This window comes from Ciconia boyciana, chromosome 6, assembly GCF_034638445.1.
Source record: "Ciconia boyciana chromosome 6, ASM3463844v1, whole genome shotgun sequence".
In the NCBI taxonomy this organism is placed as follows: domain Eukaryota; kingdom Metazoa; phylum Chordata; class Aves; order Ciconiiformes; family Ciconiidae; genus Ciconia; species Ciconia boyciana.
This window is the reverse complement of record NC_132939.1, coordinates 4841399-4859285: the sequence shown is the minus strand read 5'-3', so window position 1 is coordinate 4859285 and position 17887 is coordinate 4841399. Positions and strand designations below refer to the sequence as shown.

At 39.9% G+C, this 17887-nt stretch overlaps 1 protein-coding gene across 3 annotated transcripts in view; it reads right to left on the bottom strand.

Moving 5' to 3' along the window:
* The window catches only part of NAV2 (neuron navigator 2), a 435335-nt gene that overhangs the window by 128699 nt on the left and 288749 nt on the right, over positions 1–17887 (bottom strand). For all 3 annotated transcript variants that reach the window (XM_072865147.1, XM_072865145.1, XM_072865146.1), the window contains exons 4-6: positions 17710–17782; positions 9995–10262; positions 4996–5153 (exon numbers count right to left, since the gene is read on the bottom strand). In XM_072865147.1, coding sequence (XP_072721248.1) covers positions 4996–5153; positions 9995–10262; positions 17710–17782 — 499 coding nt within the window. The remainder of the gene's footprint in view (positions 1–4995; positions 5154–9994; positions 10263–17709; positions 17783–17887) is intronic.

The window sequence follows — 17887 nt, the reverse complement described above, 5'->3', positions numbered from 1 at the left end:
TTAAAATGTAGAAATCATAGAACTGTCTAGGAAGAAACCTCTGAAGATCATTCCTTCCAACCTTCACTTGAAAGCAGGGCCTTAAATGAGGTTATCCGGGGCTCTGTCAAGGCAAGTCCTGAATACCTCCAGCAAGGGAGATTCCACCACTTCTCTGGGCAAACTTCTCCAATGTTTAATTCTTCTTATAGTGAAGAATTTCATTCCTATTGCCAGACAGAAATTCCCCTACAGGAACTTCTGCCCATTGCCTCTTGTCCTGGCACCATCCATCCTTGTGAATACAGTGACTACCCTTTACATATTAAAAAGACAGTGATTAAATATATACTGTGTTCCAAGTTAAAAGGGATTACCCAAAATTTGAAAGAAATAAAAGAAAAGGAGCATCAACCAGAGGAGCACACGCTTTTCTTACTCTCCTGCCTGTATGGTATATCCATACCTGGAAATCGAGACAGGCGGAGCTAAGATTATAGCTGAGTCAGCAGGATCTGGTTTCAGAACCCTCTCATGAGACTTGTATCAAGTAAGGTTGCAAGAACACTGCTATTAAACCAGTTATTTATTTCATCCGAATGCATGACTCTGTATGCATATATTATTTTTTTCCCTAATACTACCTATTTAAGAAAAAACTGACATTATTAGCCCTGCCTTCTTCATAAATCAGAATACTAAACATTTCCTTTGATCTCATGTGGAAACTGTCAAAGTCTGGTGGTGGTTTTTTCTACTGACATTTCACCTAACATTCAATCCAAAGGAAAAGTGTAATTTTTCCCACAGACTTCTACTGCCCTCTGTAGGATTATTTTATTTAAAATATTAGGAACAAAGTAGAAGAAAAAGCTAAAAAGAAAGCATGTAAGCCTGTCACATTACTATATCACCTCATAAACATACTGGAGATGGCATATTAAGTTGGCGTTTCCTATAGCATCATAAGTTTAGGGATTTTATAGACTGTGGATACAAATCAGGAAGTAATAAACAGAATATTCCCATACAATGTCACCAGATTTCTGAGACTGCAGAATGAAAATGGAGCGCCTGAAGATCAGTGAAGACAGGGGATATATGCGGGTGTACAGAAGCAGTCAAAAATACCCACCATTTTTCAGAACTGCAGACTGCTTTCAAAGCACGTCTCCAAAGACTCTCAGCGTGTAGCTAAGCAAAACACTGAAAAAAATTCACGAGAAATTCTACTGTATCAAAGGCTTTACTGAAGTTGTATGCTTCAATATTTAAGTTTCATTCTTGATACTTCCTAGGACACAGTTCTGCTCCTTCTTGTCATTGACAAAAAATAGATTTCTTTATTCTAAATTACACAGATAAAATTTTGGCTATTTTTGACTTGGTGATCATACTAGACAATTAGAAGGACATGGTAACGTGGAGCCTCAAGATAACTAGTAACTAATAATTTACATACAGGCATAGAAATGCAATGCTTATTTGCCTCTTTACATTCCTTAGAAATGTTTTTAATAATTTAGATGAGTTCAGTAGTGACCCTGGGAGGCGGCTGATGCTTTTCATGCTATAGTACGCTTGTGGTGTTAAAGGATATTAAAGGAAAAGAAAGTAAACCAAAGGTATACTTACATATGCATGGGCTAAATAACTCTGACAATTCAGAAGGGAATTAAAAGGCTCCAGTTGTATGAAGGGATTATGATGACATCAAAAACGCACAAGCCCGAGTGCCTCATTATGTCCCCACAATCCAAAAATGCAATTAGACTTTAATTGCATTTTTCTTAAGAAAAAAAGCCTGTAACAGCAATTACACACGTTAAAATACCCTGCCTAGAATGCTACTGCAATTATAAAGGGCTAATCACTGTGACAATAAATTTAAAAAGTACCATACCATGTTACCATTTTATGACTTGAGAAATGAGGGCACTGAAATTCCTGTGAGTTTGAAGGGAATTTCGCATATAAACTGTGGGGCTAACTCCCCAAAGCAAGTTAAACCTATCATGCCCTAACCTCAGAGAAGGTGTCCATAGGACTGAACTAGGTGTCCAAGTCATCCTTACTAGAGAAAACCTATCCCTTTCTCCACATCTTGCAACTGGTGTCAGACAGCATGCGAAGACTGAGAAAGCAAAATAAAATACTGAAGAGGCAACGTAAGCTGTGGGGAAGCGAGACTCGCATGTCTTTATGTGTGCTCCTTTGCTAAGAGTACATAGGCATCGCACAGCAAACATCTGCGTGCATCCAAGAATCTCTTAGTTTTACACAACACTGTAATCGTTTTCGATGTTGCATAAATCCTTTCCCCAAGATTTCTAGAAAACCAGTGGCCTCATCATTAATTGACTAATGGAATCTTTCAAAAAAACCTAGGTTATTTATTTTCCAGTAGCTAGCTGTTCCTCCATGCTCCATTTACTGTCCTTTTCATTTCTGATGTATTCTGTTTCAATTAATGCACTTTCATTGCCACGAGACACAGACGATTGACTAACAAGACAATTCACATTTGGAGGGAAAGGCCACAGATTAACAAAACCTGAAAATTACAACCTACTTTGTAAGAAATGATTCAAATGTAATACACTGAAGGCTACCTTCTAGCACAAAGCAAGCACTCGCACCAAAACAGTCTGCCAAAACAGGCAGATTTCTCTTTCTCCCATTTCCTTCTCCAAAAAACACTCAATGGGACTAGTACTGGGTAAGGAGATGAAAACTTACCAAGACTGGCACACAACATGGTCATGTAAGTCTCATTTCCTTAGGCAAAATACAGGATATGGGTCAGAAAACTTGAATTGTCTTCACACTTTGACAATAAACTTTGTCTGGCAACGTTACAATTAACTTAAAATAAGCCAAAAATTTGTCAGACCAACTGCTTTTGTTTCTCATGGATGCAGACCAACTTTGTGTCATGATTATATTTTTAAGTAAAGTTCAACTTACATAAGCCCTCATGGTTTGTTGTTTTTTTTTTTGAAGACAATAATTTATGACTGGAAATTTTGACCAGAGCAAAATTCTGAGTATTTAATGCAACTTATGTAGGCTGTCAACCTAAGAAACAACCTTTTTTTCTTTCAGTCATCTGTAACATTCATAGGAAGCAGATGATCTTGTATGCTTCTTCAGCAACTAGTTTATCTTTCCGAAGAGATGGGTTACAATGAGGAATGAGGGTTCATAGAACTGTCTGCCTAAAAGCAGTTGATATTTAAGGTACTCAGTTGACAAGTTATTGTTATATCTCTGTATGTGTGAAGACTTTTCTTTTTCTTTCTTCTTTTTTTCTTTTTTTCCTTATTTAGTAATCTTGGTAAACTGAGAAAAAGCCAAGACAGTTCAAGTTCTCTCTTCAATGCAGCCTAACAGCATACCATCCGCACGCACGCGAGGATCATCTAGCCAACCAACACGCACGTCAGGACGGGACGCATCCCACGCTGCGTCTCCCCAGTCCAGTAGTTAGGGGACATGAGCAAAAGAGGAGAGTATTGACAAGGAGGAGACAGAGGGAGACTGGGGAGACATACCACAGGGAAACAAGGTTTCATCGGTTCTACCGCTCATGCCATAACTTGTCAGCTTGTTCTTTTAACCGAAAGCCAGATCTAATTCAGATTTACAGATGACTCTTACATGCTGATGTTACGGTTAAATTGTCACTGTTTACATCAGGTACCTTCTAAAATAGTAAGCATGGATTTACCAAGGTAGTAAGTTGCTAATTTATTAGCATATTATGCTCATATATTATATTATAATTATAATAATTATATTATTCAGCTGTGAATGTAATTTTCTTCTTATACAAGGTCTGATCAGGGTGATTCAGAATGTCCCTGGAGGATGCTGAGGACCCTCCATTGCCATCATCACAAGATGAGGTTTTGGGCTGTAATGGCTAGATGGCGTAATATTCCAAAATCTAATGACATGCAGTCATAGGACAACAGTTTCTAGAGAAGGAAAAAACACAATTTCCTGAAAAGAAACAAGCATGAGAACCACAGGCAAGTTGAACCAGACCAGTATTTTTCCCCCAAGCAAAATCCTCATTACTGTTAATAGAAGTTATGCACATACAACAAGGAGACTTGAGCCTAAAGGACGCGACTGCCAAGTCACCGCAAGAAGGTCGCACTGAAATCCAATGCTGATCTATCTTCGTAAGCGCAATGACTTTATTAAGGATACAGAATTAGCTGCCAGCCTACGCCAACAATTTGACCGTATCAGACTAGAGTGATTCGCTCAGTTCTCACCAGTCACATCCCCCAAAACTCCACTGGTAAATGCTGCGTTATAGAGCTCAGAGCTACAAACTCAAGCTAATGAATGCTGTCAGATCACTAGCTTAGTGAATGGACACAAAGTCAGTCAATGTCATTCAAAAAAGCAGCTCTTCAGACAGAAGAGGGTACTTAGCATTTCTGATGCACTGCCATAGACACAGTGTCACTGCAACATCTATAAAACTATAACATGTTCCTGCCTTCAAACCCTACGCTACATGATTCTTGAAGGTAGATTTACATCATGTACTTTCGTAACTTAAAGGATCTTCCGTAATAGTGGAGGAAAAGAAAGCAAATGGTACTATTTCTCAGATAAAGACATGGAAGAACTCTTTAGTGGTCATTTTCCATTCCTGTCAAACTGCTCATCAAAATGTCTTATTTTTTGATTAATTCACTCCCCCTTATCTGTGCTTGAAGCAAAACGAACAAACATGTTTTACCAGTGCCAGTTTTTCTTGAAGCTATTTTTTGCAAGTACCTTCAGGACAGTAAGTCACAACTTCAGTTACAGTGAAGAAGGACTGCACCTTTTTCAAGAAAAGCCAGCTGGTTTTTGGATTGTAAATGTCATGTTTACAACATACAGCTTTGACATAAGTCTTACAACTTCTGGAGCTTAATGGAAAATTCTATTTCCCCCCAAAAAAGCCACTGTTAAGAAAAATCTGAGGATGCCAAAATGTCAGTTGCTTACCTTTGTCATTGCTACTTGTTGGTGTTGGAGGGGGAAGTCCAGGCTTAGATTTGTCGTAATTGTTAAAGCTCTGGCTGCGTCGATTGTTGGCACTAATAGAACCACGAGCTTTGGCCTCACTGCCTGCAGCGGACACCCTCGTGGTGGGGCCTGGAAGTCTGATGAAAGAATTACAATACAATTAAATATATTTAAAAAGCACTCTGGGAAAGAAACTATGGAATACCATGCATAAGCTGAAAAGAAAAGGATCAATACCACAATGTATACTCATAAAAGTCTTTGTTCTTTTATAAGAACCAATCAAAACATCATCCTAGATTAAAAATATATGGCAAACAAGCTACAGTCTGAATTGTTTTACAGCAGAAAAAAAAACCCTGAACCAAAATTAATGGTCACTTGCCATAAATCTTGTGAATCAGAATTAGTTGCAAGTAAATCCAGTGGAGCAATACTACTGGTACAAGGTTAAGACTAAGTGAGACACTACTGTTCTTAAACCAGATTGCTGGACACATAAGGGCTATCCTTATTTTGGAAATATCAATGAGACAGAAGATGACTGCCTTTTCCCTTGTAGAGAAGCACATCGCATCTCTGCTCTGAAAGCTACAAAGCCTATCAGCCAAGCTCAGCAAAACTTCAACTTGGTTTAATTATTTGAGCCTATAAAAAAAATCACACAAAGCTTAAGTTCCCCCTCTTAGGGCAACCACATTATCAGTGAGCTGGTATAAGCCTCTGGTTTAAATTGGGTCAATCTCATCCGGCATCTCCTTACCGTAGCCTGTATTTACAAGATTTAGCTGTTTACCTAGAAAAAAAAATGTAGTTAGGATTCTGGAGTAAGTATACAGAGAGGGATACTACTTTCATGCTTTTCAGGCAAAAGGGGAGGGGGAAGACTTTTCTACAAAGCCCAACAGAATTAGGAAAGCCACTAGCATCACATCTCAGAACGACGTGTGTGTTTGAGTCCTTCAAACTCAAAGTTCATACATAACGTTTTCATGTTTGCATTGCATTTTGTGCACTAATGAGCACATATTTCTACATTCCAAATAGATGAAATATTAAAAACTGGAAGATTTGGTAGTTGCTCAAAATGCATACCAAAGAGTTAGTGAAACAGCTCGCTGTTGTGAAAAGCAAGGATATCACATTAAAGACTAAAAGATAGAACCAGTTCACGTCACCTACAGTAACAATGACAGGCACCACTCTTTGCCATCTTTGTATTTTCTGTATGGTAGAATCTTCCTCTGTAGCAGAATGTTTAAAACTTCTTTATACAAACCACAAAAATCTAATTGTCTTACATAACTTGTGCCAATACTAGGCTAAAATGACGAAGTCCCAGTTGTCAGAGAGAATGGGGATGGAACCGACCAAATCACCGTTGTGCCTCTGGGAAGGAAGAGAAGCCAGGAAGGAGTCTGGCAGGGCTTCCTAAATAAACTGACTTCTCCAAGACTAGCGAAGAAATAGTGAATATGAAAAGAAACATGAAGGAAAAGAGCAAAAATGTCAGCAGCTGCATGCACATGCTTTCAAAGCTCAAAAGAGGATAAGACGTAAGGGCATCATTCAAATACAAAACCAAAAATTAATTTAAAAACTCAAACCACCACATATCTGGCGCAGCACATCATGGTTCTGAGGTTGACTTTGCTGAAGCCTTTTAGATGAGCCCTTCAATTTATCCAGCCTTTTTCAACACTGGGGGGTGCTAGAAAGTTGGACATACTCATCATTGCAGCAAGGTGTAAATGAGAACACCCCAGAGATGCTTCATCCACTGTAGAGGAGATTACATGGGAAGAAGCAGAGGCAAACCAGGGACAAAGGCTGTTCTTGAGAACTTGGTCGTCACCAAGACAAGAAAGTTCATTAAGAGTTTGTTTTGCTTAATAGGAAACGAGCTAGGTTTCCTACAGGCAGGAAGGACACACAAGATACCTCAGCTGAAAGTTTCTACCCAGTGATAAAACATTGCAAGTACGGGCCAACCACCGCAGGAAGGCTACTAGAGCCCCCAGTACTGGGAGGGGAGTTTCTAGCAGGGCTTGGCAGGAGGGAAGGGATAATGTTCTTGTACCGGTGGGTACGCAAAGGCTCCCCACACATTCCCACAAAGGTTTTGCAAATCTGTCACATTTTAAAGTAAATAAAGCTACTCAAACCATGTGACCACTCAAGAAGTGACAAGTTTTCGATTCAAGTCAGTATTGTGACTGCCAATAAAAACATACCGAGAATAAAAAACATGCATGCTAAAAAACACTCTTGAAGAAGATATCATTTTTCTTAGGCTTTTTTTTTTCCCCTTGTAATTTAACTGACTGATTTTAAGCCCCTGCTTTTGGTATTGATCCAAGATATTTCACAGCAGTGCCTGTGAAATCTAGGGGAAAAAAAAATAGGGTCAGGGAGACGTTTCTAGCTTCTTGCTATTAGAGACAAGGTACTGAGCTTGGAGAATACTCTCCCGTTACTGCACTTCAGCACCTCTTCTAGGCGAATACAAACTGTCAAGCCATAATTATGATCAAGAGAGAACATGAAAAGGAAACTCGGGACATTTTAATAGGGGTTACACTGCAGACCTTTGCTGTTGTCATGAAAGAAATAAGATAGGGGAAATAAATCCAAATTATACAGCGGAACTAACAATCTATACAAACTTGCCAAGCTGAATAAAAATCGTAAGTAATGGTTCGGTTCACAAGCTTAGCAAAAATGGTATAGTATAGTTTACCGACTATATAAAAATCCCTAGTAAAGCATTTTAATATATAATAGTAGTAAAAGTAAACATGATTAATCACCACTTTAATAACACAGCAACCCTTATGATCACCGAGATGAGATGGTCATACGAGCTGGCATGCAAGTCACGCTGGGATTCAGGACAAAAATTGCCTGAAATACCTATTAATCCTTTTCAGGGAGATTAGATGCGCTCAGCTTCAGAGCACTGGGGAGCGCAGGAGCTCTGAGGAGACAGACCCACACGGTGCCGTTCGGGCTCACGTGGTGCACGTGATGCTCTCCTCACTAGCTAAGACACTAGCCTGATGCTAGTTCCAATAATGCAGATCTAAACACGACTAATACAGATGTGTACAGTGGGGAGAGAACTCCCAGAACCATGTTTTGTTCTCAAAAGCAAAAGCTCATAAGGACAAATTATTTGCTTGCGGGCCAAAATGCATTCCACACCTTGAAAAAAAGAAAAAAATTAAAATTCATCTAATACTTCCACAGTTCAGCTGTTTGCACAATGCCTAGTTACAAACTATTTTCAACAGGAACCCTAAACATGCATCCAGAAATACTGCAAAAGGATTATTCATGCTTTGCAGAAGATGAAGAAATGCTAACCTAGAAGACTTTTTCTGACCAAGAGTGAATCGGATGATTTTGCTTTGAGATGAGTCCCTGGGAGATGCACTGTATGACAGGAAAGAAAAAGCGGAAAATAACATTGAACAAAGAAACTTTTTTTTTTTTAAGCCACTGAACTTAGTAAGTAGTTTTAGGGAGGAAAGAGTTTTTATGAATTTCGTAGGGAAAAAAAGCTTCTTGCCTAAATAGAACTTTATGTCAAAACTCCTAAAATCTGAAACGAATTACTTTATAAAAAGTAATGAACGTGCAATTCTGCATGCAAACCCCAACTTTATTACTCTCTTCTTTTTCAATCTTTTATTATATGTATTTTTCTGCAGAATCTGAGCAATTTCATTTTAGTATATACTAAGAAAACATGACATTTAAGACCTTCAGGTTAGGTATTTTTAAATTATTTGAAACCCAGCACAATCCACACAATGGACTGCAAATATCAAAGCAATATTCAAATGGTCCCATGCATCTCTTCATGGTTTTGAGAGAAAAGTCGCAGAAATACGTTCAAATACATCTTTGTTTTACAGTAATTATTTCCTGTACAAGTTTATACATGCTGTAGCAACACTATGTTTTTCAATTATACAAAAATATTGTTTACACCCAAAATGAGCATGATTCATGAAGAAAGACATAAGCAAAAACCAAGTAAGCTTTCAGTAGTCTCACTTGGAAGGCCTCATTTAAACTGTTTATATTCCTCATAAAGCAGCACTTAAGCTAGGGTTCAACTTAGTATGTGTTATTTTAACACAAATAAACCTTTAAGTTAATTTGAGATATTAAAAAAAAAAAAAGGCGCCTCCATACTTCAGTAATTGTGCAAATATGGTTTCAGCCTTTAATCCTGCCCACTTATTCCCACTCAAACCCTCACTCTCTTAGCAGTGGAAGGGTCAGAGAAGCAGAAGGCTGCACATGCATTCACGGCAGTACCGCCTTCATAAATTGCTTTTATTCTACCCTGGAAAGAGCACCCATAGAACTAAAGACATTCAAGGGACAAAGAACCCCTCTACTTGTCTGTAATTCTGATCTAGGAGTGCCAAAAACCAATTGTGAAAATTATTTTTTGTGTAAGCCAGCAGCTTCTTATTTTTGGCCAATAAGCCTAGATTTGATTTTGACTGTCACCAGGCGTGATGAGCTCTATTTCTTTTACCACTGCAAAAGCCTTCCACTTCTTAGGACTGAAATTCTTGTAAACTGAGAACTGAAGTTGGTTTTCACATGCCCAAAGTATATATTCTGCAATGGCAACGACATACGTGCTTTGCGAGTAGAAAGAAGCAAAAGGAATACTGAGAAAAGTGTCCCTATAAAATACTGTGGTTACTTGGTCTAGCAGGTATTTTACACCCATTGAGCTGCATATTTCCAGCACAGAGAACATACTTAAGCCCATCTGTTTTGATTTCCAAAGGCGTGAAGTCAATTGCTGCCCAGCACACAATTTCCAACACACTCTTTATTCTAAAGTAGAACTAAAGAAAGAAGCTTCTTTGGCTTTTGAAGACCTTGAACAAGAAGAAAAGAAAGAAACAATGAAAAAAAAAAAAAACAACCTTAAATGAAATTTCCCCACCTTGACTGCATTTCTGGTTGTGCTTTGAACTGATGCTGCGCGGGTGGCGGGGGCTGTTGGCACGGAGTCTGGAGCGAAGCTGGCACCTGCTGCGGTGGGACCCCGACCTGGCACTGGGATGGAGGTCCTGCTTGCTGGGACACTGGGGGAGGTTGCTGGGACGGATGGTGTTGCGGTTGCTGTTTCTGTGGCTGCTGTTGCTGTTGCTTGTATCGAGATAAACTGAAGAAAAGGCCCAAGATGGCCTTTAGATTCCCATTCCTGATTTCTGTAAGGCAACGTTCAGAAGTCACTCGTCAGCCACCAGTCGTCGTTTGCCTCTGACAGTAGAGCGGGTCAGCCACGGCACGCTTCATAACGTGGTCTGAACCCCGTTCCTTTAGGATATGACGGGCTTTCTGCATATCTAATTGGCATTACAGCTGATTACCAGTGAGCACCAACTACAAATAAATAACTAATTTCTCCCCTGCGGTGACTGCACGATGTCTTCCAGTTCTGCTATAGCCTGTATGTTAATGCCAGCGTGCTTAAAAAGATAGTTCCTTTAAATAGTTCCTTTAAACTAAAGTAACCAAAACAAAAACTCCACAACAAGTGTATTATAACAACAGCACACTGTAAATGATTTCTCAGTCCTACATTTGCACGAGGAGGAGAAACTACTCGGTTATCACACAGTATTGTATCATTTCTGGAATATCAAACTAATTGTTTCCACTAAGAAAATGCAAGTTTTGCACTAGAAAATATGATTGTTGGGTGAAATAGCTGTATTCAAACAAATAATTACCAGTTTGATACTATCACAAGCCAATAAAGAATGGATACCCAAGGTACCTAAAGATAGCTTGACAGCGAACGAATAAACATTTCAATTCCTAAAAGTCATCCTGTTCTTCTATGCAATGTCAAATGCAAAAGTGTAAAACCAAACAGAAATACAAAGATAAAGACATGTACCAGAACATGCAGTTAACAGCTGTATCCTAATTAATATGCAAGAGCACCGATTCAGTCTTGCAGACAACCTTAATAATGTGCCATGACTTAATTATTTAGCATGTTTAATTTCCTAAATTAAAAAAGTGAATTAAAAAAGCGACATCAAACAGCCAAAGGTTTGCATGCGCTATATAGACCACATGAACTAATAAAACTTACTGTTACCCTCTGCTTTTAAATCCCTCTACACAGATTAGTGCAAGAAGGGAAGAAAAGGACATGCGGCAAGACAGCGGCCGAGCACAAAAGTGAGACTCAGAATTTTAACTTCTGTCCCCAGTTCTGGCTGAAAGGTTGCTCTGACTTTGTAATGGGCCCTGCTCTACCCTTTATGCCCTCCCAGCCACATTTCTGCTCACGTTGCTCATCTGTGCTGTGTAACAAGCTTCTGTTCTTAACCCCAAGCCCTTTACCCAGCAAATCTCAGGCTCACGGCTTAAAAATTTGGCTCCCCATTCTATCGCAGCTCCCAGCTTTGGTCTCCTTGTCTACCTGTGCCTCAATCTACCTTTTCTTCCTAGCCACTAATCTAATTTATTTTCTTCCTTAATTTTGTTCTGGCCCATGCCCACCTCCTCGGCAGCCCCTAGACCTTATCTAAGTGGTCCTGGTCACCACCCAGACCCAGGACATGCCTTTCCTTTCCTCTCCTACTTCTTGACTAAACTGCCTTACCGATTTTTTCCTCCCTGCAGTCTGGCCCCTCCACCAGTGCTCCTTCCCATCCCTGCCCCTGTTCCCCTGTGTAAATGATTATCAATCCCAGGGCCCTTGAGCAGCCATTTTCTGCCTGCCTTTGTTTTCTTGGCCAATTTTAGTCTCTTCCTGGACAGTGGGGTCCTAATGAATCCTGCCTGTTTCCCCTTTTCCCAGTCCGCTCCGGCTCCTATGCAGCATCATGCCACAAACCCAGCTTCCTCCCGCTCCATCGGCATCTGCAGGTTCCTACTCTAATCTGCCCGTGTTTAGCTAGGGAGGACACGGAAAGAAGCAGACAATAAAGTAAAACAGACGGAAAAGACAGCAAAGCACAGTAAAAAGGATCTCCTTATCTTCAGTAAAGAACTCAAATTACTCATGGGAATTGTAAGGAAAGTAGCACTTAATCACAGGCCGAAGCATAACTAAACAGAGCCAGAGGCACTGGGAAGCTTAACTGCACAAATACGGGCCAGAAGATAAAAGAAATTACCACGGGTCTGCATGTTTGAACTTAGCAAAGCTATATGCAATTGGAAACGAGGACTTGACTTCAACGTGAAGTGAGAGGCAATTATAACAATAACCCACCTAAAACCTGTTGCTTTCTATAGCTGCCTTCTGCTGTGTTTATCAGAAGAGAAACCTGCTTTTGACATTTTGCTAAGGTGACCAAAAAAAAAAAAAAATCAAAAGAAAAACACCTTTACTGAGTTTCAAAAGAAGCAGTCTTTTTCCATCTGGATTTTAAACAAAATATTTCAAACGGGACTTTCAGAGGTAGTTCTGTTTCCCTTATCTTCAAGACAGACTGAGGTAATTCGCCTGGCAGTTTGCCCCTGCACTTTGTACAAAAAGAGCGTTTCAAAGAGTACTTCAACCTCACTGCGCTCTGCCCACCAGTGCGGTCGCAACTGCTTCCTGCTTTAAGTCCCCTCCAGTCCATGCGTCAGCTTAAAAACGCATATTAACTTAAATAAGGCCAGGCATGCCACCTACCCATTTTAAATCTGGAGCCCAAAATGACTCATCTTGTATATTTGAAACAAACACTCTAGACATTTGAGAGGAAACTGGAATTTGGTTTTCAGAGAATCCACACAAATCTACCCTTTGGAAATTCCCATACTGGAATATCTCCGTTGCTGCTTGTTTCACCTACAGCTGGAACTTCCACCACCGTAGCTTGCCAATCATCCTTCTCTGTCTTCACAAAAACACACTGGACTCAGTGGAAATTGGGGGAAAAAAAAGTTCAGGACAAAGAACAGGTAAAGAATGAAATTTTAAATTTCAAATCATAAATTACTTATTATGTACAAAACACAGATCAAAGCAAACCAATGAAAAAGAACAAGAAAAATGGTCTATCACTTATTTAGTCAAGCTTGTCTGCATCTGCAAAGCTTATTTCGTATCTGGTTCTGTAAAGCACGTGGGACTAGAAAAAACAGAACTAGTTTACATGGCCTAGACTGGTTAGCCAAACTGGCTAGCAGGAGTACAAAGTACAAATTCAGAATCACTGCACATTCCTTAGCTTGCATCTATCCTGCCAGAAAACAGGGCTGTTATACATCTGTACTATTCACCCCTAAAGACAGCGGGTGTCTGCTTCTGTCGCTTTGCACCAGCCTCTTATGGTTGATCACTGAAGGATTCTGCATCAACCCTTCTTAGTTCATTTAAGAGGCGAGGCAAGATGGTCTGCTGAACAGAACAAAATGAAAAAAATCAGGAAATTCTGTCCACAGCGAATGATGGGAAAGGAGAGAAAGGGCCAAAGTAACTACAAGCAGGTTTGAATTTAAGACAAGATGTCGAGAAGTAGATATACTTCACAGTTGATCCAGGACACATCGTGAAGTACAGACAGACAGACTCAACCTCAGTCAGCGCGTGCTCTAGGCTGGCTGGCCTCTAAGCTGGCTTTAGGGATCCAAAGCTACCAAAACCAGCTCTGGGATAGAACTTTGTATGAGGAATGTGAGCTGCATATGAACAATACTGGGAATTCCATAGAAACAAGGAAGGGAAATGCAAGAAGGAATCAATTCCCACCACACACACTAGATCTGCAGGCTTTTTTTTATAATTAAAGAGTAATTTTTTTGAAGACTGTACATAACTGTACTCAGTGTGGTTTCATCAAAATTTGGCAGCATGGTAAGTGCCCTGCTCAGGTATGCTTAAAATAGCGCGGTGGGATATTTGTCCCGTGGAAATAAAAATTCCACCTTGACACTGGAAAGGAACTAAAGGACCTAAAGGGGATGAACTGCAGTACTGCAGAGCGCGCAGACTGAAATTTGTGTACCTACAGAAGCGCGGATGCCATTTCAGAGGCAAAAGTCTAAGCCGAATTGTGGTGGTTCCAAAGTCTAGTGAGACATTCACTTTCATCGCCTTACGGTTTCGTGATTTGCTCAGCTATTCGTTATCCTGCCAACCTGTTACCCAGAAGAGGTGCAGCTGCGATCTGTTACATCAATCTGAGTTTCTGCTCCACATTTATGTTCTCCATAATCTTCAAAATCTTGGTAGAGAGGAGATACAGTGTGAAGGAGGGCAAGCTTGGCTGGGCAGCTGCAATTCCAGGACTCTAAAACCCAGCTCAGTGTGGAAACAAGTTTAAAAGTGTGGGCGTGGAGAGACAGCTCAAAGCAATGGACAGTAAAAAATTGCAGCAAGAAGGGAAGAGAATTTTTCAGCATCCCCCTTAGTTTTCTTTAGTAACTACAAATGGAGATTTTAGGATTTAAGAATCTTTAAGGGAATGCCCCTCTGGCTCCACGTTGCTGGGGAAGGGGGCTTGTCTCTAGCATAGCATGGTCATCATCAGCGATTGCAGATCCTTAGCATCTTCACTATCTAAAGCCATAAAAACAGACTATGTCTAAGTGGCACGCACATATCAAAGCAGGCTTCTTTAACACTGGAAGGATATGATACCTGAAGTCCCAAATTATTTCCACATTTAGGAGTCATCCAAATTCCAGTTTGGAATCATTAACTTCCCTCCACACTAAAACTGCGCTATTGAAAAAGACGCGTTCTCAAGCAACCCAGGAGAGACTTCAATGTTTATTCCCATTTGGAAGCAGTAACAATCTTCTACTTCCTCCTAGATGAGGATCTGCCAGTGAAGTAAACAAAGTTATTCGCAGTTGACCTAGCAGGTCTTGGCAACTTGCATAGAAACACTGGCTTGTTTGGTTACGGCACTCTTCATTTTAAGTGATTCTGCGTTCTCTCTTGTTCAGCCTCCTTCCTCAGCACAGTTAAGGAGAGACTAAAAACAGAAATTGAATTTATTGTCCAATCCAAGTCTTTTAACTTAATTTTATATATTAAAAAAAAAAAAGTTCCTTCCCTCCCCCTCTCTAGCTGTCACACTTTTCCTTCAGGAGCCAGTAAATGTTCTCATTCATATGTTGGCAGCAAACATTACTGGTCTCTCCTTGGCTTCTGTATGATTTAATGTTAATTCCTAGACAGTATAAAAGAAAGGAAGAAATACAAAATCAGCAGAAGCCATGGCATAACCTATACGCTGCTGAGTCCGACTTGTGATTTGACGGGAGAGCAAGGAACATTAATCATATTGTCCCTTCCCCAGCGTGAACACCACCACACTGCCAACTTTGCACACCGAGACAGTCTTCCCATCAACTAATCTGCTATTTTTCTTAGATTTTGCATTGTATCAAGACAGGTAAATAATGTGAAATCTATTACATTTTTACAATATTTACATATCATGCCAAGGTCAGGCTTTTACTAGGGACTTGGTTGCATTTTCTTTTTAACCGTTTCCTGGTAAACAAACTTTCTGCTGTTAGAAGTTTTAGCTCATACTTTCTTTACTTGACAGGAGAATCTTTCTGATTATAACTGAGCTATCAAGGCATATAATGCAGGCAGTACTTGGGCCGACCATATTAAAGCTTCTCTTTGGAGGAAAATATTGTTATTGGTGTTCTAACCCAGCTTGAGGATACACCACAGAAAAAGACAGCTAACCTTCAGCCCCTTCGTCTCCTACTAGTTGTGGTAACAGCAGATTAGAACGCGTACTAAATATCTGCTACTTTGCTTTCCACGCTTACAAACCGCCTCAAACTTAGTGAAATTACATTTCAAGTACACATTTTCAAGTGGCTTGTAAGATCTCATAGACTTGGATGAGGTAGCGGGCTTCCTTTCAAGGACAGCAAGGAATTCTTTAAGCTATTTTCCAAATTGTCAAAATGTAATTTTAAATTGTAATTTTTAATAACAGGGTTTTAAAAATAATGGCTTTAATTTTATAGTAATTTTATGAAAGTTTTTATTTTTTTGTAATATTTTTTAAATGTAATGTACATACATAAAACTTGTGTACACGATGGTTTCACCATAAAGTTCATCCACAGTGGTTAGCTGGAATACATTTCATAAACATCATTTACCATCAATAAGGGAAAGTGTGTTTCAGCTAAGATTTCAAATCACGATCACAAAGCGCATAGCGCTGGGTTTTGGATTTGCGACTCAAACAGAGTTGCTAAGGCGCCAGGGTTTTGGCTATTGCTGAGCAATGCTTGCAGAGGGTCAAGGCTTTCTCTTTCCCCCACACTGCCTTCCCCCAGCACGCAGGCTGGGAGTGAGCAAGAAGCTGGAAGGGGACACAGCCTGGACCGCTGGCCCCAACCGACCGAAGGGATAGCCCACGCCATACGACATCGTGCTCAGTAAGAAAAACTCAGGTGGGCGGCGGGAGGGTGGTGGGGACATAGCCAGTGCTCGGAAACCAGCTGGGCATCTGTCTGCTTGTGGGAGGCGGTGAGCGATTGCCTTTGCACCGCTTGTTTTGTTTTTCTCTTCCTCTTTCCTTCACTCATTAAACTATCTTTATCTTGACCCGTGCATTTTTGCTCTTCCTATTCTCTCCAGCGCTCAGCTGCCGGCCGGGGTCAGCCCAGCACACCTACACATCCTTTCTTGCCTTCCTTGTTTAAGCTATAGGATTCCTTCAGAGGAAGAAAACACAGCTTTAAACATACAGGCAATTAAGTTATTCACACACAAGTAAACGTACATGCATGATTTGATGATATAACTTCCTCCCCCAGACTAAGTTTGCAAAAAGACTTGGTCACCAAATCTAACTTAAAGTCTCACCTGATGCCACCCATCCAATTATTTGTTCTGTGAAGCTCTGAAGGAGATGTCATATAACATATTCAAAGTTTGCCTTAGCAGCTACCGAACCCCATTGCTTTTCCAGCACATTTAAATGAAAGTATAAGTGAAAGCTGGTGCTGAGGATGACAGAAACCTGTTTGATCTCTCAATAAGACAGGAGTTAAACAGCTTCTGAGCCAAAAGGTACCACATACCCTGGCATAGATCATGCACTGGCATAAAGGAATATAGTACGCCGAGTCATGTTTGGGTTTCAGAAAAATTCTGGTGCTCTTCAAAAGCAGAGTGATTAATTAGACATCAAAATGTCTTTTTCTTTTTGTTTTGGTTTAAAACATTTGGATTTTATTGTTTTGTGCCTTTGGAAACAAACTTTAAAAAAAACAACCTTTCTTTAAAAAAAGAAAAGAAAGCCGGATACTTCTTCAGGCAAGAGAAAAATTGAAAAATAAGGAAATAAATTTATCTCTCAAAAGGCAAACAACCACCAGCAGGTCACTTTAAATATCCGTAAAATCCACATTGACCAATGTGCCAATTATAGAACTTAGATGAGAAAATTCTGGTTTTTAACAGAAAGAAACAAAGAAGTGACTGAATTCTAATTTGGTCTCATTGATTATTTTTACAAGTCATCTGTGTGGAGGTTAGATATATATTTTTACCTACCTTTCATACCGAGGTGGGGAAAAAAGGAGTCAAGACTGTCAAAAGTTTCATTATCCGTATTAGTCTTCCATTACACTCCATGTGCTGGTTACAATCGCAAGCAGTAATTCAGGCTCCTCATTTAAAATGAAATTTTAAACCACCGATTGACTCACCTTCTGCTGACAGCCCCTGTATGTTAATTCCCTTAGCAGCCAAGAAACTCAGGCATGCATCTATGTTTTCAATCTGTTCAAGAACAAACAAACAAGAGAGAGACACAAAAAGAAAATGCATTGTAATAATCGTTTACTTTCATCTCCTGCCACCTTTTATTGCACTCAGTCTTTGTGT